We start from the raw sequence: 27,406 nt of genomic DNA on the forward strand, positions 1-27,406 counted from the left end.
GCAGGAGGACACCTGCAATAGTGTCTGCAGAGGCTGTCAAGAAGTTCATCTGGCAGAGGCGCCTGGTGCTATGCGCCAGGTTCCAAGTCAGGAATTCCTTTTGCTATTAATAGGAGTCCGAGACACTTTGATCATTGCTGAATCCTGGTTTTCTGAATTGGTTCAAAACTGGTCTGGTAGAACTTGGCATATGCTCACTTTGCAAATCAAACTATCCTGTCTGTTGTTATCTTAGCACATGCTGGGAGGATTATGACTGTTTACATACTCTCTGCAGACATCAAATCTGGGTCTTGCCTGACATGCACTAAAGGAGATAAGGCAGTGAATCAGAGGCCAGCGTTGGGTTTGCTCATGGCGCTCACACTCAGATGTAGATTTCACTTTAAACCAAAAGGCACACTTAAAGCTACAAAAAGAAAAAAGAAATGGGGGAAAAAAGCAAACCTTAATCTGAATTACTCAGTTTGTCTCAGATTAAATTTGACCTACTTGCAAATTTATTTCAGCCATATTTTTCCAATAATATTTTTCACAAGCAGTAACTTTTCTATATATTATTTTGGAGATATACTTTTTCTAGAGATACAGGGTCACTTGACATTCCATAAGATTCTCCATGCTAAGTCGTACTCCACCAGTCATTGCCTGAATACTACTTTCTTAGCTTCCTCTGAGTATTCCTTTAGAAAGCTGTGACTCGGGGGTTGGGGATTTAGCTCAGTGGTAGAGCGCTTGCCTAGCAAGCACAAGGTCCTGGGGTCGATCCTCAGCTCCAAAAAAAAAAAAAAAAAAAAAAAAAAGAAAGCTGTGACTCAGTTTCCTTATCTGTACAATGGGGTGAACAACAGCACTTATTTCCCAGCATTATTGTTGGACTTCAAACACATCCAGTACTTAGAGAAGAAGTTGGCCTGCAGGAAGTGCCCTGTGAGTGTTTTTCTGTTTACATTATTGCTGCTGTTCCCTTTCACAGAGGGGAACACTGAAGTTTGGGGTCAGTGGTGACAACCCTCGCTGAACACAGAACAGGTCCACCACCCATTCTTTTCATTACTCCCTACCACATCCCCTCTTATTTGTGTTTTGAGTATGAAAATAAGCATTCCAAACCAGAACAGGCAAAAATAGACTGTAACTTAAATCTGAAAAGCATGAACAGAGTGTTAGCACAGCCAGCCCCTGACTCAGCCAGGGGCAGGGCAAGTCATCAGCCATTTTTAAAGTCATCTTTATATAGTTATTTACAGAAAAGGGATAAGAGTGAGGCAGGAGGCGTGCCATGGGCCTGGGCAGCAAAGTGAGACGCACGTTCAAAAGAGAAGAGAGAAAAGAATGAAAGGAAAAGGGAAAGAGAAAGAAATAAGGTTTCCACACAGAGCCAAGACCTCCAAGAAGATACCTAAAAACATATTTCATGCCCTAATGAACATTACGTTAGCCCTTCCATTGGCACCAAATGGGATTTGTGGTCACCTTGGATGGCGATGGCAAAGCTGCCCTGGCTGGCTACTGAGGCAGCTCAGCAGGCAAAGGCCCCTGTCACCAGGCCTGGCAACCCAAGTTTCATCCTCAGAACCCACATGGTGGAAAAAGAGAATCAGCTCCTGCAAGCTGGCCCCTGACCTCCACTTGCATATAGACACACATATACAGGCAAAAAAAACCAAACAAACAAACAAAAAAATCAATCAATCAATTAAAAACAAAAAACAAAAAAAACTTCCTTGTGAGAAGTAAGTTCCTAAGCCTGAAATCCTATCTCCCAAGCTATCTGATTTAGATGGGGTCCAAGCTCACCTATTCTAAGAGGAATACTATTTATCTTTTTAACTCTACATATTTCACAGACAGAATTTCCTTAAAATTTGGTCAAATTAGAAGGTAAAACCAGGGTCTGGAGCAATAGCTCAAAAGTTACGAGCACACACTGCTCTCACAGAGGACCCAAGTTTTGTTCCCAGCACACATGTCAGGCTGCTCACAATCACCCATAACTCCAGCAACAGGGCATCCAACGCCCTCTTCTGGACTCCAAAGGAACCTGCACACTCAGATACACATATATACACAAATAAATAAATAGTATAATAAACTCTTTTTAAAACTAATAAAACCACTAAAACATGTTGGAAAAGAGGATGTTGGCAGGGGCTCATAGCCTCGTCTCTCAGGTACTTGTCAATCAAAGAGGTAAAGTCCCTAGTGGTCACCAAGATAGCCAGGGCATCAAATTTGGCTGAGCACAAATTACTTGTAGTGCATCTTTGTCAAAAGGTCTACGTTGACCCTAGATGTGAAGCCAGAATGATATCCAGGTTATGGTCCATTCCAGAACAGGAAGAAATGGGTAGCCTTGGCAGACAACGTAAGTAAATGCATTTGTGAACCCAACTGGGGGGAGGCAGGATGGTCCAGACCAGCTGTAAGAGACATTTTCTGAACCTGGAGATGTAGCTCAGTAGTAGAGCATCTGCCTAGCATGTACTAGGGCCTGGATTCAATCTCCATCACACACACTCACATACACACACTCACATACACACACTCACATACACACACTCACATACACACACTCACATACACACACTCATACTCACACAGACACACAATGTAGTATTTTTTTAGAAAGAATATGTTTATGAGACTAATTTCCTTAGATATGCTAATATGATTATGCAAGTACAGGCATTCTTCCTGTCCCCAGGGAAGGCAGAAGTGAAATGTGTATTGCTCACTTTAAATGCAGATATTCACTATGGTTCGACACGTTAAAGAGTCCATCTTTACAGTCTAGCCTGAAGGGCGCTCCTGGGTGTGAAAGGTGTCCAGGAATTTAGGTTTCACGGTTAAGGACCTGGAATAACGAAACCTCGAGGCAAGTGGAGGAGGACATGAAGGTCTGGCTTCTGCTTGGTGGGAAGGCAAACATGAGATGCCCTGGAGAGACCCCATCTCTCGCGGCCATACACGGAAAATCTAGGCACAGTGAGGAGGGAACGCACCAAGATAGCTCTGCTCTTCTCGGTCATGAGGGAAGAGCTGAGAGTCATCAAACACAGATTAAATCACAAATGCGGTTCATTTCTCTTTCCGCTTCCATGCTAACAAAAAGGTGTCCTAGCAGAGAACAGAATGAGTGAAGAGTTAGGGTGTGACCACTGCCTCACTGTGTGGCCTTCTGTAATTCAATCAGCTTCCCTGATGTCTTTTAAAGGAGCATTATTACAGTGCATTTCCTAATAACGATAGAACACACTCCCTTCGGGAATGAAATGGGAAAAGGGAAAAAGACAAACTGCAGTTGCACTGAAAGCCAGAGCTGCTGTGGCCGTCTTCATGTATTCTCTTTAGATTTTTTCCTCAGGCTTGTCAGCACTGACACCATAACCCACACACAGTGTTGGTTTATTTGTTTGTTTGTTTGTTTGTCTGTTTTGTTTGTTTGTTTGTTTGTTTTTGAGATAGGGTCTCATCATGTAGCCCTGGCTGTGCTGGAACATGCTATGTAAACCAAGCTGGCCTCAAATTCATAGATCCTCCTGCATCTGCCTCCTGAATGCTGGGATTAAAGGTGCATACCACCATGCTCCCCTAATTGATAATATATAGAACTCACTTTATATTAATAGATGTAAGATAATACCATCATTCTGCTGTCATATGTACATATATATGTTTATAAATGAGACTTATACAAAAGACATGATTTATATTGCCAAATGAGAAGTATTTGGTCAGTTTTCCATTTTTTTCTCTTCTCAGCAATACTGCAAAAATAGTTTTGTTCATCTTATGCATGCACATAACTTAAACTATGTATACCAAGTTTTTTGTTTGGTTGGTTTTTTCAAGACAGGGTCTCACTATATAGATCTGGTTGTACTGGAACTCACTATGTAGACCAGGCTGGCCTTGAACTCACAGAGATCCACCAGCCTCTGCCTCCCAAGAGCTAAAGGCATGCACTACACACTCAGCTATTTCAACACCCTTTTCAAGGAAGTCTGAAGTGTGTCCTCTCAGCTGGGAAGATGGCTTAGACGCTTGCTGCTAAAGCTTGAGGGCCTGAGTCCGGATTGCAAGTTCCTGTCAATAACAGAGGCAGAGGCACACATCTGTAACCACAGCACTTGGAGGGAGCGGAGACAGGAGGATCCCAGGGTTCAGAGAACTAGTCTAGTTGATGACACTTTCAGCTCCAGGTTCAGTGAGAGATTGTGTCTCAAAAATTAAGGCAGAGAGAGATTGAAGAAAGACCTGACACTAACCTCAGGCCTACACATGTGTGGGCTCCCAAGCACACACACACACACACACACACACACACACACACACACACACACACACCTTTTCAAACCTCAAAGTTTCTACACAGCTCTGTCCTCTGCTAGCTGGTGGAAGACACGGCTCTGGCTGAGGCACCCATGTCATTTCTGAGGCTCTGGGAACATTCCTCTGGTCTGTGTACTAGTGAGGTCACATGAAAACCTGGCGATAATCACAATCTCTACAAGATGGACAATAGATTTTAGTAGGTCAAGCACTGCCTGGCCCCCACTGAGTGCTGGGGCTCAGCCACCCTCCTCTGCTCTTCCATTTACATTTGTGCCGGTGAAGCCAATGCCATTGCCAAACATATTCCCACCAGCCTGTGTAAAATACCTCCAGGTCAGACAAAGTGAGAACCCCTGGACCAGGTTCTTAAATTGAGAATGGGATCCCACTGTCCCCAAAACTCAAAGATTCACTTTACTGCTTTTAAATCATTAACAATCTAAAACAATACATTTGTAACCTGCATTTCAAAGTGAAAGAAAATGACTTTAGGGGGCTGGAGATATGGCTCAGAAGCTAGGAGCACTGACTGCCCTTCCAGAGGTCCTGAGTTCAATTCCCAGCAACCACATGGTGGCTCACAACCATCTCTAATGAGATCTGGTGTCCTCTTCTGGCATGCAGACATACATGCTGTATACATAATAAATAAATAAATCTTAAAAAAAAAATTCAAAAGAATGTTTAAAAAAATAAAAATAAATTCAAAAAACAAAAAACAAAAAAAACTTGCTAAAAAAAAGAAAAGAAAAGAAAATGGCTTTAAACTTCCTTCTCTCCACTAACATTGGCATTCTTCTGACTTTAAATTATATCACTGATGCAAACATTTCTGCAAATGCCAAGGAAAGTACCTCTTTCCATGGCTGTTGTTGTTCTCACAGATAAGTACCTATGCTCACAGCTAAAGTTTAACCGAAGTGGGACATACTCCCTGTCAGATTCTGGGCTGGGAGGGGAGGGAGGGGTCTGCATTAATGATCACTCAGCAATATTTCCCACTGAATCTGGTTTTGATCGGAGCTGTTCTTCATTTCTGATCCCTAGAGAGGCTGGATTAGGAAGGTTAATTGGCTTGGCCAGGTCACCTACTCCTGGGTCAGGGGGTTTTTCCTCTCTGACCTCCTTTGACAGAAATCCAATAGTTAATTTGAGCAAAGATGCTCCTTTTATATTCAATGGTGTCAGGTTGATCCTAAGTCGATCTGCTTAGTGGTAAACTAAAAATAAATAACCCCTCCTAAAGAGAAAGAGAGAAAGAGAGAGAGAGAGAGAGAGAGAGAGAGAGAGAGAGAGAGAGAGAGAGAGAGAGAGAGAGAGAGAAATACACTAACACATACACACTCATTTTCTATTCCAAATACTGGAGGTCAGGTTTAAAGGTGGGTCTCATGAGCTGGGATACAGTGATACATGCTTAGAATCTCTGCACTCAGGAGGGTCAGGAGTCCAAGGCCAGCCTTGGCTATAGAGTGAGTTTGGGGGTAGCCTAAGCAGCATAACACCTTATTTGTTTGTTTAAAAAGGTTAAGCTAATGAAATTCAGAAACATATTTAGGGAAGATTCTGCAGGGAAGTTACAAAGCTGAAAAGTATTTGAGCTGTCTAGGTGCCTTGAGTGGACTCTGCTCAGTCTGGGCCAGAGCAGACAGTGGCCACTGAGAGCCGATGGGTTAACTGTGATCGAGAGAAAACAGGTGCAAAAAAAAAAAAAAAAAAAAAAAAAAAGACAGAAGCAAACGGTCCTGGTACATCCTTACAGCAAATACCCACATTAAAGGAGGGGAAAGTGGCGTGAAAACGGCCTTGATGGAGTAATCACACCCCCAGACACATGCACGACCCCCAGCTCTGGTTTCTGAACACATGGAAAGATTTATTCTGCAAACTGAGCTGCGAGTTATTAGCACATCCTCACGCAAGCAGCTCTGCTGCTCCCTTCTTACCCATAAAGCACACATAGCATCAGTACGCGCCACCACCCTGCAGGCCTGCTGTCAGCAGGATGGAAGCATGGCCTTGTAAACCATCAGGGGACCTCTTTGTAAAATCCAGCAGTAGCTGCACCAGTTAAGGAAGGCTTTGTGTATTAGATATTTGTAACATACCTGAAACACAGGAAGAAAACATGTGTGTGTGGGAGGGGGGGTCCTTCTCTTCAACCACCTCCTCAAATGGCAGGAGGTGATGGCAGCCCCCAAACTAGCCATGTCAAAGATGGAAACTTCCCTAGCTCCCCAGTTAGGTGAAATGCCAACAATGACCACCCACAGAGCCAGTCAGCCTCAGCCCACCAGTAGGCTGGAAATCGAGTGTACATTGCAGATTCAAAAGCGTGCCTCTTAATGAAAATCAAGAAGTCCCTGCCGGTGACAGGTGGGAACAGGCCACATGAAGCATGGTGGCACATATAGTACCAAGATCACCCCTGTTCATTTACCAGGGAAGGAAGTACCGCATGATGTTTCCAGCTGACTGCTAATTATCATCTTTGCTCTAATCCTGAGTTATAGATCATTTTACTTTCGGCCAAACTTCCCATCACTCTAAATTTTCCAGTAGTCCCTTATGCCCGAAATGGCTCCATAGAAGTTAAAAAAAAATTTAACTTTCTGTTAAAATACACAAAATAACATCAATGAGGCCATCCCAAACTAGATCACCACAGGATAGGAAACAAAACCCCAATTCTACAGTACCACTTGCCTGGGGTCTAGCTTGGGAATTTCTTTCTCTTTGGGGTTCCCCCACCACTGGCTCAGGCTCCTCCTAGCTTTAGCTTCCATGTTTAGTGTAGCCCATTGTAATTTCTGTCTCTTGATGACATCCACTGGGTCCCCAGCAATTTTGTGTATTTGTGTTATCAAAGCTGTAAATTTCAATTACATTGGTTTATTTGCTTGAGGATTGGCCATATGGCCAGAGAAGAAAAATTCGTTTAAACTGCCATCAAGAACCTTGCAGCCACAAGAAAAATAAATCAAGAGAGAGAGAGAAACTGCATAAAGGAGGATCATTTGCCATGTTGGTTGAGAACCCCAACCCTAGACAATTAGAGCAGGCAAAGAGATTTTAACCAGCCAGAGTTCACTTCCGATGGGCAGAAGCCCTGTTAAATTGTTTTATAAACTTCTAAGGTGATAGCAAATGAAGAAGTGGATGGAAGAGTAAAAGGCGAAAATCAAATTGTTCTCCTTTCCCCCCCTAGCACAGGCATTTGAGCAGTCAGTGTGTGCCATATGTACAGTCATTTACTGTGACTAAAGGGAATAATGTTCCACGTTTCATAATACTGATCTCTTAGGCAATTTGAGAAAAACTAAGAACTAGACAGCTATCCATGTTATCCAGAAACACTTCAGGGGGGAGGGAGGCTTTCCAGCAAAATTTCATTTAAAAACAATGCCTTGAAGAGGCTTTCTGGAGGAGTGGAGGGAGGCTTCAAGGCGCTAACACGGAGCCTTTTCCCTCTTTTCCTGCTTGGGCGGACTTAATCCTCACAGATGTTTTTCCTGCCAAATACTTGTCTTACATGTAGTCTAAGACGGTGTTTAAAATTTTCAAAATTCCTTCTACAAGTGTATTCCTGTTTCCCCTGGAAAATGGGCTCAATCGATGTTAGAAAGAGACCCTGGTGTCAGAAAGGCCATCCTCTTTCCAGAAAAGGACCAAATATATCTGAAGTAATGTCCCTTTTTAATAAATTCTTAATTTCTCCCCCTAATTGTAGGCAGAATTATCAACATGCCCACCAAAGTGGATGACTACCACATAAGATTAGAATTTGCCTGCATATCATGTATCCTTAACCGTTACATGGAGATCCCTTGGAATGGAGGCTGTCTGTCAAGTTCTCTGCTATTGGAGAGGCCGCTTGTAAGATTTTCTGTTCCGCGGACTTAGCCTCGGAACACAGAGAACAGCAGAGTAGTGCTAAAGCAAACACTAAAGTGTAATTCAAGGCTGGACCCTGTCTTCATCAAGCAACGCTCTCATGCTGGCTATCAAATACTACACCATTTTTTTTTTTTAAATTTACTTGTGAAAGTGATCTGGAAAGGAGAAAGCAGTTCATCCATACTCACATTAATAAGAAAATCTTGCAGCAAGTAAATAATTTAGGAAAATTGTCTTTGTGATTTACTACGTAAAGATATGTGTGTTTGGTACGTTTCCTCACACTTAGAGGTATCTCTTGTAATCCCATCTGTCCGATGACATTCACACATTATACAATTGCAACTCTATCCTTACTCTGATAGAAGTTTAGAAACTTATCATCTAAAATTTAAATGCCCATTATCCATCAATGTTTATAATGTCTTATAAATCAAAGATTATAGTCAATTTTAAAGCACACAATTAAAATAAAATAATTTTGGAAGTAAGATAGTGTCAACCACCATTTTCTTCCGCTGACGTGAAAAACAAATCCATGCCTTTTTTTTTTAATCTGCAAATTATTTTGATTTCCTAAACTCATCCCAAATCTTTTCTTAAGGTATTTTTATATTTCTTGTTTTCCGAAGGGTTTAGATGGTGACTTCTGTAATACAACGACAGCTCCACATTGGCCAGCTTGCAGACTTAAAACAAAAATGTCCCAGATCCGAGTTATACGATTGTAACCTGCCTGATGAGCTTGTAAGGCTTCTCATGTCAGGACAGACAGGAGCAACAGCGGTATGGTTGTTGCTCAACTAAAGAATACAACAATAAGAGAACCAAGTACACCTGTTTGGAACAGAAGGCCTCCATGGATGCGCTGCGACCTGCAACCTTCCCAAGCGGCGAGCCGGACTCCAGAAAAACAAAACAACCGACCGAGCCCCGTTATTCATCATCGCATCTCAAGTGTTTCATTAGTTAAGTGCAGCTCTAAGACCCAATGTAAACCATGAGAACAAAACCTGTTTTCATCTTCTCCATGGTTTTACCAAAGTCGTTGACCTTGTCCAAAATGAAAACCATTGCTAATCAGCCAACGCAGACCTTAAAAGGTGAAAGACCCCTGTAGTCCCTAAAAGCTACACAACCTTAAGATTGATGTCTCCCTTATTCTGAAAAAGAGTGAAACTTAGGGAAGACTTAATGACCTCACTGAACTAACTACAAAAACTAAAAGAGTCACTCAGAATATTTAATATGGGCTTTAATTAAAAAAAAAATGTATCCGCAGCTTTAGTTCACTAATGCCTCCAAGTCTGGGGGCAGACAACTAATTTTCATCCAAAGGCAAGCAACCCGCTACCTCTTCTCAAAGATGGTCGATCCAAACTGCACCTCACAACAACATAAAAATGGTTGCTCAGATTAAATTATGCGAACGTAGTTTCAAAATAGCCCGCTCGGGTTTCAGCGCATTACAGATGGGCCTGCAAAGCGCTTGCCGTGTTCTGCTGGGTTCCAGCGGCATTGCTGTGGGCACGGAGGGAGATGCAAACCCCAAATCACCCTTATAAAGAAAAGCTCTGAAATATTAGAGCATGAACATCAAATCCCATGGGCACATCCACCGCCTTGGACCTTGTCCCTGAACACGGATCGGTCACCACTCCATGGGCACTGCTGCAGGGCTCCATCCTGGCCTGTAAGAGAAGGGGCCATCTTTGAAAGGCTCCCCCTTGTCTTTCAAAAATAGCATATTCTGGAGATGGAATTTTCCAAATGGGGGATAAATGTATAACTTACATTATTAATTACGTGAAGAAACTAAAGTATATCTTAAACTATCCATTTCTACAAGTAGGCTTTTTCCCCCCTACCTGGCAATACTTCAAACAGTTTTTTTTTTTTTTCGGGGAATAAAAAGTTCCGAGTTTTTAATATACTTAAAAGTGGGGGGAAACACAGGCTGATTACTAAAAACAAAGCGGTTTTGATAAATTTAACATGCAGGATGATTTCAGTACACAAGTCACTGGTTCACAGAGAAAGTTAGTTGTTTCAAATTCATAACTGATCAACTTGGAGGTTTTAGTAAGTAAACTTTAGATTTAAGCAGTTTTTATCTGTTGATTTATATTTATGTTGAGGACCGAAGAGAAACTTCAAGTAAGTTATAGAAACTGTCAATCCTCGTTAGGATTTGCTGAAACGCTTTGCAAAACAAGGGGAAAGAACGTTAGGAAATATTTTCACTTTTAAAAAGTTGCAAATCGCAAGGAGCTGAAAGTTATGTAAACTATCAAAGTTGAAGGCCCAAAGTTTCACAAGTAGAACAGGACTCTATGGTTTGACCAGCCAACAGATAGGGAACCATTTTGTCCTGAAATGTGACTCCGCCGTTATTGATGGCAAACTTGAATTTTCACTCTTTCTGTTACATAACTCGGTTTTTTAAACCATTCGTATTTGACTATTCGTTTCCGTTTACATTTCCACTCATTTCTCTTAGTGCATTACAATGAGTTCCCAACATCAGCACAACCAACCTAAAACACTTCAGCTCCCCATGTAGGTTTTCCTGAATTTACGTGCATTTAGTGCTGGTTAGTTTTGTGGAAGCACTCATTCTCCGAGCGTTTTTCAGGACTTTGTCACAGGCTAAACAAACCTGAAAAGAGCCTCCAAATAATCCAACATTTTAGGCCTCAAACTGTCAAGCCTTTTAAGGAATGGAGGAAACAAAAGGCCAGCGTCTTACTTTTACACTCTTCAGACAGGCTAAAGGACTTTCTGCGACGCCCTGACCACCCCAGCCTATGGATAGACGATGAAAATTCTCAACCTAAACGGCAAGGCAAGGTTCACCCCGTAACTAGTGGGAATCTTATTCTGCGGCTGAGAACTCTTTGCAAGGGCCATGTTGTAAACTCTTTGCAGTTAGGAAAAGCCAAGCGCGTTGTTTACAGGCCTCATCTCCCTTTGCCCCAAAGTCTCTAGTTGACTCCACTAAAGGTGCTTTTGTCCTCAGTGGCGATATCTCACACACTCTGACTAGGAGCGCGAGCACGCGCTTGACTTGCCATACATTCCAGTGGTCTCTAAGGACCAGAAGGATGAAAAATAGTCTCTGGGTCATTTCCCCCAACTTTGAGCTTATTTAGTTAAAAAGATCCAGTAACATCCCAGAGGAGAAAAGAGAGCATACGGAAAAACAAAAATTATCCACCCCCCCCCCACCCCCCACCCCCGAATAACTTAACTGTCTTCTACCCAATCTCACCAACAAGCCAGAATAACACTGAGGGCCAACAACACTTCACACACAGAGGGGCCGGCGAAGTTTAGCAGGGTATGAAAAGGAAGCCACAAAAGGGGGCCCCTGGGGTGTGTTCCAGGCGTACCCCAGGCCCCGCTCCCTTCTCCCTCTTACTTTTGGATGATCTGGGGCAGGCTGGCTTGAGGCTGCGGCGGTGGCAGTGGCGGCAGAGGCTGCATCCCTCTCTGGCCCTGGGGCGCGGGGGCCCCCTGAACACCAGGCACGACGCAGGCATCTCTGTCCGGTTGCTCCGGACCGCTGGGATCCGCGTCCTGGCTCATGGCTGCTGCCAGAACCATGCGCCGCTACACCGGCCCGGGCTCGCAGCGAAGGAGCGCGCGGGAGGGGCGGTCCCGGAACACAGGCGCTCACTGGCCGGGGTCCTTGTGCCCAGTCCCCTTGTCCTTCTCGGTGGCGCGGGGAGGAGACGCGAGGGGCGGGGAGGAGACAGTCCCCGCGGCGCCGCCTCCTCCTCCTCCTCCCGCCGCTCCCGCTGGTGCGGCTACCGAGGGGGGCGGAGGACAGGGACACGGACAGGGGGCGTCTCCGGGCCCACGGGAGCCGAGGGGAGCCCAGGAGCTGCTGCGCGCAGGGTGATCGGGACAGCTGCGCCTGCCCACCCGAGGCGCAGTGAGCTGGGACGCAGCGCAGCGGGCGCCACCAGCCTCCGCGAGCCCTTCGGGGTGGCCAGCCAGGCGCTCCGCAGCGCGACACCCGCGTGAGAGGGCGACACACACGCCCGCCAGCTATCCGCCGCCCTGTCACTTCTTCCGGAGCGCACAGCCTGACCGGCTCCAGCGGAGCCCCGCGGACATCGCCAGCGCGAAGCGCGCCCCAAGCTTGGCATCCTCCTGCGGCTGGAGCAAGGCCAGAGTCACTGGAGGGACCCGACCCCGACACATCCTTCCCTGGGTAGGTGGGTGGGACAGCAGTCTCGGGGCTCAGATTATCAGGCCCAGAAGCTCACCACACTGGCAGTTCCAGCTGTCGCTTCGGGGGTCCCAGAGGCAGCCGGTGGGGTCGCCGTGGGTTCATTTCCTTTTCTTTTCACCTACCGAGACCCCATGAGAGCAAAAAACAAAACCAGGCAGACGTTCCGTTCGTATTTATTGGCACATCTCGGTCGGAATTTAAAGGCTGAGGACAGAGTTCACCGACTCTGCTAACTGCCCCGAGCCCGCCTGCGCTGGGCACCTGTGTGCACCAGGGTCACAGCTGTGCACACCCGCAGAGTGAGGCTTTGACGACAGAGCAGCCGCGGGTGCAGGTTAACGTGCGTGCGTGGAGGAAACACCTGGTCCAGCAGACCGGCTAGTACCTGAGCAAAGGCCCGGGCCGTGGATGCCCCGGAGCTCCCTCTGGGCTGTGCGATTCACCGGTGTTCCAGACCTGGACGGCCCCCCCGCCCCCCGCAGCCAAGCTCCTCTGCTCTGCTTTGCAAGTCAGAGTGCAGCCAGCTGCCCCCACCGCCTTAAGTTCTGCCTACCTACTGCACACACCGGAAAACTGTAAAGATGGCTGCTCGCAAACCTGACAATTACTCGAATTCTCTGAAAGATGATTTTTTTTTCTCTCTCTTGATTCTTCGTCAATTTCCCTACCTACCCCAGGAAACTGCCTACTTCTGCCACACTACCTAGGACGGGTCTCTCTCTCTCTCTCTCTCTCTCTCTCTCTCTCTCTCTCTCTCTCTCTCTCTCTCTCTCGTAAACTTGTGTTCTCAATTACAATTAATATTTGTATTCATAAACATCACATCATTCACAGTTCACACAACTAAGTCTGAAAAACAAACAAACCCCTCTCAAGTAATCGTGGCTTGCTTGCGGGCCCCTCTGACAAGGCGAGAGCACATTAGTCTGAAGAAGACATGGAGACATGAGGCCAGGAAGTCTTGTCCAGTTTTCTGTGGTTGGTTTCTGTCGCTGAATCCTTGACTGTGGCTTCCAAACACTCCATCTTAACCTCCCCCCACCCCACCCCACCCCACACACATTCCCTTGACCCTGGAGGGAAATGACCTAAAACTAACATTGCAACTCTCCCAGAATTGAAAATGAATGAAGTCTCCCCAAATGTTTTTACTGAAATGTCTTCCAGAGAATCCTCTAAAACCTCTGGAAAGGGCTTTGTAGTCCCAGAGGCAGATCTGTTTCTGAGTACTCTCCTGAGGGCTGGTTAGCAAACCCTAAGTAAATTAGGAGTGATGAAGCCCTGGTTCCAAGGTAGGGTGGGAGGTCCAGCATTCAGGAGGTGTTCAGAGTCACTGTTTTTTACAGGTGTGAGTCAACAGTCCAATCTTAGCCAGCTTGAACAAGGTATTTTTAAAACCCCCAGGAAACTGAGTGAGTGGAACCACTCCAGTGTTATTATTAAAGACTTAATAACATGGAACTCTATGGACTCCTCCCTAGGGGAATGAGTGGAGAGAGATGGGGGGAGGGGTTGACTGAGTGCAAACCTGGACAGCAGAGCAAAGGAACATTGAACACTCACTGGGCTTTTTTTACATCTTTTCTGTGAGCTTGAAAAAAAAAAGCATGATCCACAGGCATTTTCCCCCAGAAATCCTATTTCCATGATTATAGCTGAGTATTTGCCATTTGTGACGCAGACCTGAAGCCAGAGGACAGCCCTGAGGAAGGAACCTTAAGGTAATTGAGGCAGGTCCCCGGGAATGCTGCCTGGGGTGATAGCGAACATGAGTTTCTATTTTCCAATCAAACATTGAACACTCTAAACAACTGGAGGGTAAGTTTACTTTTCCTCACTTTTTGTCCAGGAGTGAAAAAAAAAAAACCTAAAGATATTATCTAGGATCCTAATCGACCCCCACACACACGCCACCCCCTAAGAGTGCACTTCACTGTGAGTAAATGAGAAAGGCTGAGTCATCCACTTCCCTCACAGTGGGGAGTGTGATGCACCGGAGGGCTGACAGCAGCTCGTTGCTCCTCTGTGCAGAGCATCCTGTCCCTCCTTGACCCACAAAGATCAGGCAGTGAAGCTTTTGTTGTGTGTGGACATTTAACGGAGTCAGTGGTGAAGTACTCTCGTTGTTACCTTCAGACAGTAACCCCGTGAGCTAACTGGCATTACCTGTGTTTGACAACCAAGGAAACTGAGCCTCTCAGACGGCTATGAGAACTTTGCTCAAGGTCACCCAGCTTCTAAGGGACAGAAGCAAGACTACTGCTGGGCCGGTCCAGCTTCCAGTCTCATCCCTCACCCCTCCCAGCATTGCCTGGATGGTGGCAGTGGAGCTGAGAGCTCACTGTCCAGTGCTGCTGCATCCTCCATTGAATACAAAGCACCACTGTACTTGATTCAACAGATCTGTAAATTAGTAGGCGGTGTCTAAATTGTATTGGGAACATTTGAGGCAATGAAGCACCCGTGGGGAATTGGTAGAAATGAAGGGGAAATACAACTGGGTCTGTTATTCCAGGGTCAACCATTCTCAAACTTGCTGTGACACTGGCACCCTGCCCTGTCTTGTAACCTGAATAATTAATGTTACTGGATTTCAGGCGCTGTTTTCTCATGCCTGGTCATTGAATGCCACCTCTTTGCAGACAGTGAAGCTTGAAGAACATGCGCAAGGTCTCTGGGACGCTGAGCAGCAGAGCTGAGGCTCAGTGCTTATTCTGCCTCCCAGTGGCACCCTGTCCTCTACCCAAAGGGAAGTCACCTACCTTTCAGGCTGATGTAATCAGTCCTCTGCAGAAGGGACCATTTCAGATGTGCTGCCCCTCCGATATGTACACCAGTAGACGGTAAAGTTTTGTGCTCCCAAACCTCTAAAACCTCTGGAAAGGGCTTTGTAGTCCCAGAGGCAGATCTGTTTCTGAGTACTCTCTGAGGTTTTAGAGGCTGGGCGACACAGACCTCCTCACTCTCTGATGCAAGGAGAAGTGCAAACGGTTGCAGTCCCTTGCATGTGAGCTGGGATTGTCTATTAACATTGCAACAAGGTCAGAGGAGGAACAGACAGGAGGAGGCGCAGGGAAGGACAGGGAGGAGGGAATATGGGCCAGGAGCATATAGACAGCTATGAAAACGCCATAATGAAGCCCAATGTTTTGTATGCTAACTAAAAATACTTAGTTTTACATTTCAACACAGAAAACTGGTTCTCTAAGCATTTGGGTAACCACCATCAAAGCTGTATGTACTTTCAAGGGAACTGACTGGTATTGTTCACAGTAGCAAAAGCTAGAAGCAACCAAAAGAGCAGTGGCGGATGGTTGGTGTGCATAAAGAAGGTCCCTACTCCCATCTGAGGAACTCTCAATAGGGAGATATTTGCCTGGCTCAGGAGAGGTTTCTTGAGAGAAAATGATAGTCTCTCAAGAGCACTGTATCATGATTAAATGTTCTAAATAGAACATCTCTGGAAAATTATAAATAGAACATCTCTGGAAAATTATACAGGTAAGTAAGTATCAATAGTGAGTACCTCTAGAAACTGGGATGTGGCAAGAGCCTTTTCCTTCTGTGGCCTTTTATATTATTTAAACATTTGGAATAAAATTTATTGAAATATATACAACTTGAATTTTCAGTTTGAACATTGCTTTTTATATCAGTGAAACTTAATGATTCATTGTTGAATTATCATCCATTAACAACCTGAAATAATTAATAAGATTTTTTTTACTTATATTTTCATTGCATTTTTTTTATTGGTGGGATGGTGAATGCCACAGTGAATGTATAGAGGCCAGAGGTCAACTTGCAGGAATCAGTTTTTTCCTTTCACCATGTGACTCCTGGGTGACCTGAGCTCAGCAGGCGTGACCACAAATGCCTTAATCTACCAATCTCTACCGATCCATCCTGCCAACCCCAGAATGTTTAAAAAAAAAAAAAAAAGCAAAAATTCATCAGAAGGAACTAAGGAAAGACACTGGACAGGGACAGTGTATTATTCAGACTTCAGCCCTGCTTTTTTTGATGTACAAGCCATCCCATTAGAGACAGTTACATAAGGAAAGCCACAGTTACCAGTAGTCATGTTTATACAAGCAGAATCTAGCAGTCTCCTAATTCAGAAGACATTTGAGGCATCTAGACCCAGATGTATTAATTCATCAGGACATCATCAGCAACTGTTGCGTTTCTTGGATGTTTACCCCCCTTTCATTTTTACAATCACCTTACTAGATAGTAGCTGATGTTATTGTTGCTGTTTTGAACCAAGATAAGCAAGCATTCTACCAAATGAGCTACATCAAGTCATTTCTGCGCCCATTTTGCAGGTTAAAAAATAATAATAACAACAACCATCTCCAACACAAGTCATTTTTGTGCCCATTTTGCAGATCTAAAAATTAAAAAAAACAAAAACCAACAACTTAAGGCTTGATAAAGTCCAGCTACGTAGCCAGCCAGGAAGCCCGGTCTCTGGTCTTCTCAGAGGTGAGCTTTTAGTGTGTCTTGGTGTGTCTTGGTAAAATGGGAGCCCAGGACTCAGCTTGCCTCTCTCTGCCCTCAGGTCCTGACCCTGCCTGCTGTCTGTGCCACCTCATCGTTTCCCCTGTCGAGGGCCCCTGAGGCGGCATTAGTTGGCCAGTCTCTCCTCCGTGCCATCCCTGCAGATGGTTGTAAGCAACCGAGAGCAGCATCCGGGCTTCACACAGAATCATCTCTCTGAAACAACAACAACAACAAACAGGAGAGACCAGCCGAAAGATGCCGTTTAAAAATAATGCGGTTACTCATGGAACTGGATGCGCTTTTGCATGTGAAGGAGACGGGCAGGGAACTTTAGCTGAGGACCGGTGAGGACATGACCCACGTTAGGCTCTTTTCTGCCTAACGACTCAGAGGCCATCTCTCATTGGCTGCAGGAGAGAGCTTCTCTCCATCCCATTGGATGGGACTTTACCAGCGGGCCCTTAGTCCTCTGCTAAACCCGTGGCAGGTACTCCATTGTGGTCCAAGTGGCTGCAGCTTGGGAGTCCAGAAATCCAGGTTCTAGAGCTGCCCCATGTCCCCGACAGAAAAGCAGTTATCCCATACCAGTGACACCAGCATCTTTGCCTCCTTCAAGAGCACCATTGTCTCAAGCAGCAGGGGTACAGCGCCTTCTTCTTCTGCTTGTTCAGGACCTGGCCACAAACCCAAGGGCAGGCTGAGTCCAGAATCCAGGGTCTCAGAACAGCAGAGTGCAGGCTTGCCTGGACCCGGCTTCCTGGGAAAACAGGGTTCTGAGGGAGGCCTGGATGAGCCGAAAAGGATCTTCTCTCGTTTGCAGTTAGAAGACAATTAAGACAGGATCCAGTACAGCTTCGTGTTAAAAGCCAGTCACTGCTGAATTCCTCATGGGTAGGAGGAGGATGGGAAGTGAGGAGGCATGACATGCATGTGGGGGAAATCTTAGCTGGTGGTTAATTGCATGATTTAAGTTCCATAGGGCTCTGCACCCCCTGGGGAGACCCGGCTTCCACACTACATGCTTAATCCCTGGAGAATGTCACTGTCACTCAGGGGCCTCAGCCAGGCAATCGGTGCCTCTGGGAGAGAGGGGATTCCTTCATCCCAACCCTCCCCCAGCACCCTCCTCTGTCTCCTCTTTTCACCTGCCTGCCTGTCTGTCTGTCAGGCCAGTTGGTCGTCAGAGCATAAACATTTCAGGCTGTGTGCCCACCAGCTCTGGGATCAGGTGACCATTATGGAAGGCTACACCGGAGGCCTCTGCATGCCAGCATGTCGCCAGGAACAGTGAGAGCCTGTGATGTGCTGACCTCACAGAGTGGGCACCCGTGCAGCTGGCCTGGAGTGAGTGCCTCTCCCTGGTATGGCTTCTTTGATCATCCCTAGGCCGCCCTGCAGGCACAGGAAGCCCTGCTGGTTCTCTCTCTGGACAGATGGTAGGTCTACAAGCTGTTAGTGCAGTCCCTTTGCCTCTTGGAACCTCTGTGTCACTTTCTGAAAGACAGAAGCAGAGCCAGGTGTGGTGGCACATGCAAGTTTCTTGATCAGGAGGTGGAGGCAGGAGAATTGGGGTTTCAAAGTCATTTTTGGCTACTTAGGGAGTTTGAGGCAAGCCTGGATCACATGAGACTCTGACTCAGAAAAACAAAAAGAAAACAATGAGGTTACTGTGAGGGTGAAATGAAAAAACAGGACAATGTCATCTGGCTTCTGATGGGACTCAGTAAGCCACTGTGGGCTGTTTTTATCGTGATTTGTGGACTCGCTGTGAGAGGAGGGGGTAATTGTCATACAGTCCTTCTCTGGGTGCCAGCACCCTCTGCATGTACAAGCCCTGGGTGAAAAGACACCATCCCAGAAACAGGCAAAAGAGGAGTAGGGGCATTGCCAGAGGAACCCGTGATGACTGAAAAACTCACAGACCTGCATCTGAGTCCCGGTTCTGCCCACTGTCATCAAGCTCCTGAGACTGTATTACCTAACTCCTCAGTGCTTCCTGACCTTCCTCATCTGGAAGATGGGCATGACAGATCTCTCCTCCACTGTTGTTGGGCTCAAGAGTGGCTCAGGGTCACCTCTCAGTGCACATACTGTGATATGACATTCTTTTTGCTCCATGTCATCCTGCATCTGGTGAGGCCAGGACAGCAGGAGGGCAGAGGGTAAGGCCCTGGCTCCCTTCTGTTTGGTGGAGGCATGGGGGGGACCACTACAGGGGAGTGCCTTCTTCTTGGACTATTTTCCTTAGAAATTCAATGTCAGGTGGTTAAAGAATCCTAAAAGGGGCTGGGAGTATTGCTTAGTTGGTAGAATGCTTGTCCGTCAGACACAGATCTGCTGTGGGATATCTTTCTGTAGGCTGTGAATATGTGTTACTCCCATTGGCTAATAAGTAAAGTTGCATTGGCCTATGGCAGGGCAGGATGGAGCCAGGTGGGAAAATCCAAGGGAGATAGTGGGAGGAGAAGGGCAGAGTGAAAGACTCGAGCCAGCTGTCCAAGGAGCACCATGTAATGGGATGCAGGTAAAGCCATGAACACGTGGTGATACGTAGATTAATGGGTTGAGTTAAGTTATAAGAGCTAGCTAGTAAAAAGCCTGAGCCAAGGTCATATAATTTGCAATTAATAGTTAGCCTCTAGGTGATTATTTTTTAAGCAGCTGCAGGACCTCTGGGGCTGGGCGGGACCAGAGAAACTTCCAGCTACACAGATCCCTGGGTTTGACCCCAGCACCACATAATCTGGCCTATGGCACATGCCTGCAATCCCAGCACTCAGGAGGTGGAGACAGGGGAATCATGAATTCAAGGTCATCCTTGGCTATATGGTGAGTTTGAAGCCAGGTTGGAATATTGTGAGCTGTGCTGTGTCCTCCCAAAAGCCTTGGCGAAGAACTGATCCCTACTACATGAAAATGTGATTCGGAAATAATCTTTGCAGATGTCATCAAGTTAAGGTTTGAGCGTGAAGGTGAGTGTAGCTGGAGAGTTTCTCTCCAGGTCCCGCCAAGGCCCAGCAGTCCTGTAGCCCACTTATAAAATAAACACACAGACTCTTATATTACTTATAAAACTGTATGACCGTGGCAGGCTTCTTGTTATCTACTTCTTATATCTTAAATTAACCCATTTCCTACCTGGAAAACAGGACCCCAAGAAAGACACAGGGATTGCCCAATGACGGAGAAATGGATGAGATCTACATGAACAGCCTGGACATGAGTGGGGGTAATGAAGGGCGAGGGTCGAGGGAAAGAGAGCTTGGGGGAGCGGTAGATCCCAGCTGGATCAAGAACAGAGAAGGAGAACAAGGAATAGGAGACCATGGTAAATGAAGACCACATGAGAATAGGAAGAAGCAAAGTGCTAGAGAGGCCCACAGAAATCCACAAAGATACCTCCACAATAGACTGCTGGCAATGGTTGAGAGACAGCCCGAACTGACCTACTCTGGTGATAGGATGGCCAAACACCCTAATTGTCATGCTAGAAACCCCATCCAATGACTGAGGGAACTGGATGCAGAGATCCACGGCTAGGCCCCGGGTGGAGCTCCGGGAGTCCAATTGGCGAGAAAGATTAGGGTTTATATGAGCGAGAATTGTTGAGACCAAGGTTGGATAAAGCACAGGGACAAATAGCCAAATGAATGGAAACACATGAACTATGAACAAATGGCTGAGGGGCCCCCCAAGTGGATTAGGCCCTCTGAATGGGTGAGACAGTTGTTTGGCTTGATCTGTTTGGGAGGCATCCAGGCAGTGGGACCAGGTCCTGTGCTCAGTGTATGAGTTGGCTGTTTGAAACCTGGGGCTTATGCAGGATCGCTTGGCTCAGCCTGGGAGGAGGGGACTGGACCTGCCTGGACTGAGTCTACCAGGTTGATCTCAGTCCTCGGGGGAGGCTTTGCCCTGGAGGAGATGGGAATGGGGAGTGGGCTGGGGGGAAGGTGAGGGGTGCGGGAGGGGGAAGAACAAGGGAATCCGTGGCTGATATGTAGAATTAAATTATATTGTAAAATAAAATAAAATAAAAATTTAAAAAATTAACCCATTTCTATAAATCTATACTTTGCCACGTGGCTCGTGGCTTACCGGTACCTTACATCTGGCTTGTCATGGTGGCGGCTGGCAGTGTCTCTGCGCCTCTGACTTCCACTTCCGAGAATTTTCCTCTCTGTTAGTCCCACCTATACTTCCTGCCTGGCTACTGGCCAATCAGTGTTTTATTTACTAACCAATCAGAGCAACACATTTGACATACAGAACATCCCACAGCAGGTGACACCTAATCCAACGTGATAAGTGTATCTTACAAGGGGAGGGGACTTTGGACATAGATGCACAGGGGACAGCACCACATAAAAGATGGAAATAGTAGGGTTACTATTGCAGCTGTAAGCTAAGGAATATTAAAAGATTGACAGCAACCAGTTGCCAGAAGCCAGGAGGAGGTAGGGAGGGATCACACCCACACTCACAGCTCCACTGGAATCCTGATTTCCAAGCCCCGGAAGTATGGAATGATAAAGTTACTTCAGGCTCCCTAGCTTATGGTATCTGGTTATAGCAGTTCTGGGAAACTAACAAGGGAGGAAAGAGATGGGGACAGGGAGATGCTAGGGAGGGGACTGTTTCTTGATCTGAGAGCCCCCAAAATAGAGGAAAGAATTCACAGATGTTCCCTCCACCTTACACCCATCCCAACAGGCTTCGAACCTCGTTCCTGGTTCCTTCCAAGGAAGGCTTTGGAGCCTAGTAAGATAGGAGGTAGGGAAAGTACATGGAGATAAGGACCCTTGGTCCAAGAAGGAAGCATTCTGGCATCATACATACCCCAGCAGCCTCACCCTGGTTGAGCCTTTTGAGTTGACTGGGAAAGCATCTCTGCATTCATCCACCCACTTCCTCTTGTTTGCCACTGGTCCCCACTGAGGGTTCCCCACCCACACTCCTGCCAGGTTGAGACTCCTCATCAACGCTCCCATACTTAGTAAACCTCCACAGACTCCTCCCATCTAGGAATACCTCCTTCATTAGAAAGGTTGGTGGACTCATGATTGGCAAACTCATGAGCAGTGTGCATGCCCTGAGAGAGGCCATGTGTGCTTGTGATAACATGGTCCCCTTATTCTGCCTCTTCCTTTAGTTTTCCTGTGTCATTCTTTGTTCCCCTAACTATATGAAGAGCACCCAGACCACATTTCTTAGAAGCTCTTTCGGTATCACCATGATCTGTCCCTGCATGAACGGACATGTATTTACTTGGTGCAATGCAAAAATGTTGACTATGAAAATCTAGGGAGCTGGAGTGCTTTTTCAGCTCTTCTGCTGTTTTGCTGGTAGCACTGTTACTAGAGATAAATGGTGTTAGAACCAGACAGACCTTGCCTAAATCTTATGTGTGAACTTAGGCAATCAGTTGCTGTGTGAACTCAGGCAATATACCTAACTGTTCTGCACCTGTTTTCTCATCTATAAAACAAGTCTCCTGAGTAGTGAGACTTGCAATACTGTGTGGCAAGCATATAATAGGTGCAGAGTTCATCCGTGGAATGAATAATTTGGGTAAGTGTTCAATCCCATGTCAGCGAAAGTTGCTAAGATTAAGATACAGTGGCAAACAAACTCAGTTTCCCTGACTATGCACTCACAGCACGGTTCCGTGTCCCACTTCTGTGTGGGATCTCCTCCCAACAGCTAGCAAACTGTAATTCAATTCACCGTCCATCTAGCTGGAGAAGTTCTTTATGGACAGATCCAAGACAGGAAGGAGGCGACCAGAGCGTGAGGACTGAGTTAGAGAAAACAGGAAGGCAGACAACTGGGGTGTCTCTGAATCGAGTTAGAGAAGAGAGATTCTAGTTTCTGCTGATTTGAACAGGGAATTGCAGGCCAAGCATCATGGTTCCTGGCCCATAGACACCATCAGTCAGGTTTCCTGCCAAGCAGAGACTGGAGGTGAAAAGGGGTACAGAATTATTAGGGTGTCTCCTCTGGTAACACATGTGGAATGAAACAGGATTGGACTGAAGAGAAGTTAGGCTATGAGAATAAATGGTAATGGGGACCTCAGCTGATACTATGAAAGGTCTAAAACAGGGTTCTCAAACTGTGGGTCACGATTTCTGCCGGGGTCACATATCAGATATCCCGCACATCAGATATTTACAGTATGATTCATTACAGTAGCAAAATTACAGCTATGAAGTAGCAACAAAAATAATTAGGAAGGCTGAGAACCACTGTTCTAAAGCTTGATGGCCCTTCAGAAGTGATAAAATGGCCTTCAGCTTCTCCACGTCTACACCCTCCCAGGGTGAAGTCTAAGAGAAAAGCGTGCTTCTCCCTCAGTGATCCTAACAACATCCTTGTCGCCTGCTCTGGTTGTGATAGCCTCAAACCCATCTATAGCCAGGAAATGTGTCACCTCATCCTCTGAGCCTGTGTCACGTCCACTCTTGGTGACGTCAACTCTACCTGAGTGCCAAACTGAAACCGGGAGTTTATGGCTCCCAAACTGGGAAGTCACAGGGTGCCAGGGCGAGCGGTTTCTGGGCCTAACTACACTCTGTTCTTTTACTTGAAAAAAAAAAATGTCTATCATGTCCCCAGGGTTTGTCTTGGCAGGTGTGTCCTGAGCTCGAAGGACACAGAGCAACAGGTATTTCAGAACACTTGGCACACAGTAAAGATATTTGAAAAATGTTCACAAAACAAAGATGAAATAAATATGTATACAGAAAAAGAAAAAAAAAAAGCGTGCACAGGGTGGTCCTCAGATCAAGCCCACGCTTAGTCCTGGAGAGGCTCTGGGCTCTGAAATGTTCTGCCCCTTCAACTAGGTGGTAGTTCTGTGGACACATTTACTTTGGGGAAATCAATCAGGCTGTGCATATACAGAGAGGTCCTTGTCTGCATGTATTTTTACACTTCAGTGAACATTTCCTTAAAAATTAGAGAAAGAAAAGATACACTAGGCCTCACATGGTCTGGCTAAGTAAGGCACGAGGAGAGCCACATTCCTTCCCATGTGGAATCTTTTCTCTCCGTCCGTAGTCTCGGGCACATTACAGCCTTCCCACTGCTGGGTGTTTATTGCCCACAGAACCATTTTGAGAAGGTTGGTTTTCATAATGAGGCAACGTCCCTACAACTCCCCCAACACCAACAAGTTAAGATGCTGGGGTTTTTGTTGTTGTTGTTGTTATTGTTGTTGGTGGTGGTGGTTTTTTGAGACAGGGTTTCTCTGTGTAGACCAGGCTGTCCTGGATCTCTCTCTGTAGACCAGGCTGACCTCAGACTCACAGAGATCCACCTGCCTCTGCCTCTGGAGTGCTGGGATTAAAGGTGTGCGCCAGCACCTCCTGGCTCAAGACTGAAGTTTTTAAGCTTGAGTTGTGACAATCAATATTGAAGCAAGAATGTTTTGTATCCTAAATACTCTGATAACTTTTTGAGACAAGGTCTCACAAAGCCCAGGCTTCCCAGAGCTTGCTACATAGTTGAGGACAGTCTTGAACTTCTCATCATCCTGATCCTCCTACCTCTACCTCCCAAGCATTGGAATTACAAGCCTGGGCTACCATGTCCGATTTATGTGGTGCTGGGAATCGAACCCAGGACTCTGTGCATGCTAGGCAAGGAAAGTGTATTCCCACTCCCCTACACTTTTTTTTCCTGAACTACTGGAAAGAAAGGTGTAGACACCATGACTGTTCTTCCATGAAAAACAAAGATTCCCAAAGAACCACCCTCCCCATGATGACATCATGACTCCCCAGACTGGACTGGAGATATGTTCAGTGGTTAAGAGCATGGACTACTCTTGACAAGACTTCAATTCATTTCCAGCACCTATAATGGATAGCTCACAATTTACTGCAACTCCAGCAGGAGAGGAGCTCCAAGCTCTTCTTCCGCCTGAACACACAGAGATGCATGTACTCTCACACAGACACACACACACATAGAATTAAAAATAAAAATAAGCTCTTGCACAGAGGGAAATTATGTAGGGGGTGTGTGTTTCCTACTGTTTGTTCCAGCTAAGGCTGTTGACTCACCAATTAAAATGGGCCTTATCATTTCCCTTGTCATTAGAATCTTTCCACTTCTGCTGGGGTTTTTTGTTTTGTTTTTTGTTTCTGTTTTTTTGTTTTTTGTTTTGGTCAGTGTTGGGGATTGAACCCAGGGCCTTGTGTGTGTTGGTAGGCAAACATTCTACCACTGATCTATGTCACCAACACTTTTTAATTTTGAGACGTTTCACTTAAGTGGCCCAGGCTGGCCTTAAACTCCTGCCTCAAACTCCCAAATAGTATATTTAAAATTTGGGCCGGGCAGTGGTGGCGCACGCCTTTAATCCCAGCACTCGGGAGGCAGAGCCAGGCGGATCTCTGTGAGTTCAAGACCAGCCTGGGCTACCAAGTGAGTTCCAGGAAAAGGCGCAAAGCTACACAGAGAAACCCTGTCTCGAAAAACAAAAAAACAAAACAAACAAAAAAAAAATAAAATTTGGGACCATTTAAGTACGATATTCACCAATAATCATTTTAATATTCATTAATGATCACTGTTATTCATTACAAAGGTTTTTCTAATTATATCAATCTAAGTTTATTGGTTGATTTCTTTTTGTAAAGACAGAGTTTGCATGCTAAGTTCAATAATACATAACTATAATCGCGGCACTCAGGAGACTGGGGCAAGAGAATCACAATTCCCAAGTCACCCCAGCCCATGAGACCCAGTCTAAAATGTAGAAAGCCTAACCCACCCCATCTCTTTCTCTCACTCTCTCCAATCATCTCTCCTTTCACAAAAAGGTTTAAAAGCACCGTGGATCTTTTTGTCAGCAAACTATTCTTTTGCATCTTTTATACTTTTAAAGCTGTTTTATTATCTCCCCCCCCCCCAATTTTTAAGAGTTCCTTATATATCAAGGAGAACAGAATTTATACACGACACTGTCTGCGTTTGCTTTTGACTTTGCTTGGTTTTTTTCCCACACCCATTTTAGTTTATTTTTATGTAGTGAAATTTATTGGATTTTCACTGCTGTTGAATTTGGACCTTGAGTCAGAGTTAGAGAAGTTCCCCACATTAAAACTTTTTTTTTTTAATTCTCACATCTCCTTTGAGTGTCTATGTGATTTATTTTCACACTAAGATGCCTGTCTGTTTGGAGTTATTCTGGTGTACAGTGTGAGGCGTGTATCCAGTTTTAACCTGCTCCAAATGGCCACCCAGTTGTCCCCACTGCACTTATTAAAGGACCGGCTTTTCTTTCAGTATTTCAGATGCCCTGTTTATCCAACGGTGAATGTCCATGTGGACTTAAGTCTAATTCTGGACTTTCCACTTTATTCTAATAGTCTCTTCATTTACCAGTTTTAGTTATAGACTTTTTATAACATGATTTATCGTTTGCCAACCCTTTCCTCACAGCTCTTCCTTCCTGAAGATTCCATTAAATGGGGGAGAGGGGTGCACTTTTAATCAAAGCACTTGAGAGGCAGAGGCAGGCAGATCTATGAGTTCAAGGCCGGCTTGGTCTACAAAGAGAGATCCAGGACAGCCAGGGCTACACAGAGAAACCCTGTCTAGAAAAAAAAAAAAAATCCCATTAAGTGAAATACAAAATAAATCAAATATCATCTTAGGGAAAATTAAACTTTTATTGTGCTGAGTTGTCCCATCAAAAAGCAGAGGTGTTGTTTGCCCTGTCCAGGTTCCTTTACGACTTTGAGGATGTTTGAAAGTTTTCCTCAGAAACATTTTCATGACTTCAGTGGTGGCAAATGAAACAGTTGACATTCCAGCAGATCAAAGCACAAGTTTTATTGCCGAAAGAAATGATACTAGGAGGGAGGGCAGAGCCAAGCAAACACCATGCTGCCACCAGCTGCCACACTCAGTCCAGGGGGACAAGAGACCCACAGCTGGACAGACAACCTGCCAAGGCAGAAAGCAGCCCCACTCCTGGGAGCAGACCCTGCCCTACAGCTCTGGGGATGCTGGGACCCTAGAGATTCCAGCCGGTGCCCACTTGTGCCACCAAACTTGCCCATTACACACCAACTTTATCTTCTTTGTGTGTCTGCGTGCACATGTGTGCCTGTGCCTGTGTGTGTGTGTGTGTGTGTGTGTGTGTGTGTGTGTGTGTGTGTGTGTGTATGGAGGCCTGAAGTTGACATCAGGTGTCTTTCCCTATCATTTTCCACCTAATGTATCAGGCCGATAATCTTTCAGTTAAATCCAGAGCTCTATATGGCAAGTCTAGGTGACCACCTTGCTCAGAAATCCCCTGTATCGAGGAAGGGGGTCTTTCCACCTCAATTAAAGGCAGCATACTTATAAACTAAACATGGTAACCCATCACAAGCATCTTTAGGAGGTTGGATGGGGAGTTCAAGGCCAGCA

General features: G+C 45.7%; 1 protein-coding gene and 1 long non-coding RNA gene across 3 annotated transcripts in view; one reads left to right on the forward strand and one right to left on the reverse strand.

Annotated features, from left to right (window-relative positions):
- The window catches only part of Rbm20 (RNA binding motif protein 20), a 205,513-nt gene extending 193,672 nt beyond the window's left edge, over nucleotides 1–11,841 (reverse strand). For both annotated transcript variants that reach the window (XM_052761009.1, XM_052761008.1), the window contains exon 1: nucleotides 11,657–11,841. In XM_052761009.1, the coding sequence (XP_052616969.1) occupies nucleotides 11,657–11,841 (185 nt within the window). The remainder of the gene's footprint in view (nucleotides 1–11,656) is intronic.
- Nucleotides 11,842–12,339: 498 nt separating this feature from the next.
- LOC128124572 (uncharacterized) lies at nucleotides 12,340–18,708 on the forward strand. Its single transcript, XR_008222903.1, has 4 exons — nucleotides 12,340–12,454; nucleotides 14,157–14,293; nucleotides 16,867–16,963; nucleotides 17,040–18,708. It is a non-coding gene; the product is annotated as an uncharacterized LOC128124572 (long non-coding RNA).
- Nucleotides 18,709–27,406: the final 8,698 nt, after the last annotated feature.

This window comes from Peromyscus californicus, unplaced genomic scaffold (genome assembly GCF_007827085.1).
Source record: "Peromyscus californicus insignis strain IS unplaced genomic scaffold, ASM782708v3 Scaffold_4__1_contigs__length_199733344, whole genome shotgun sequence".
NCBI classification, from domain to species: Eukaryota; Metazoa; Chordata; class Mammalia; order Rodentia; family Cricetidae; genus Peromyscus; species Peromyscus californicus.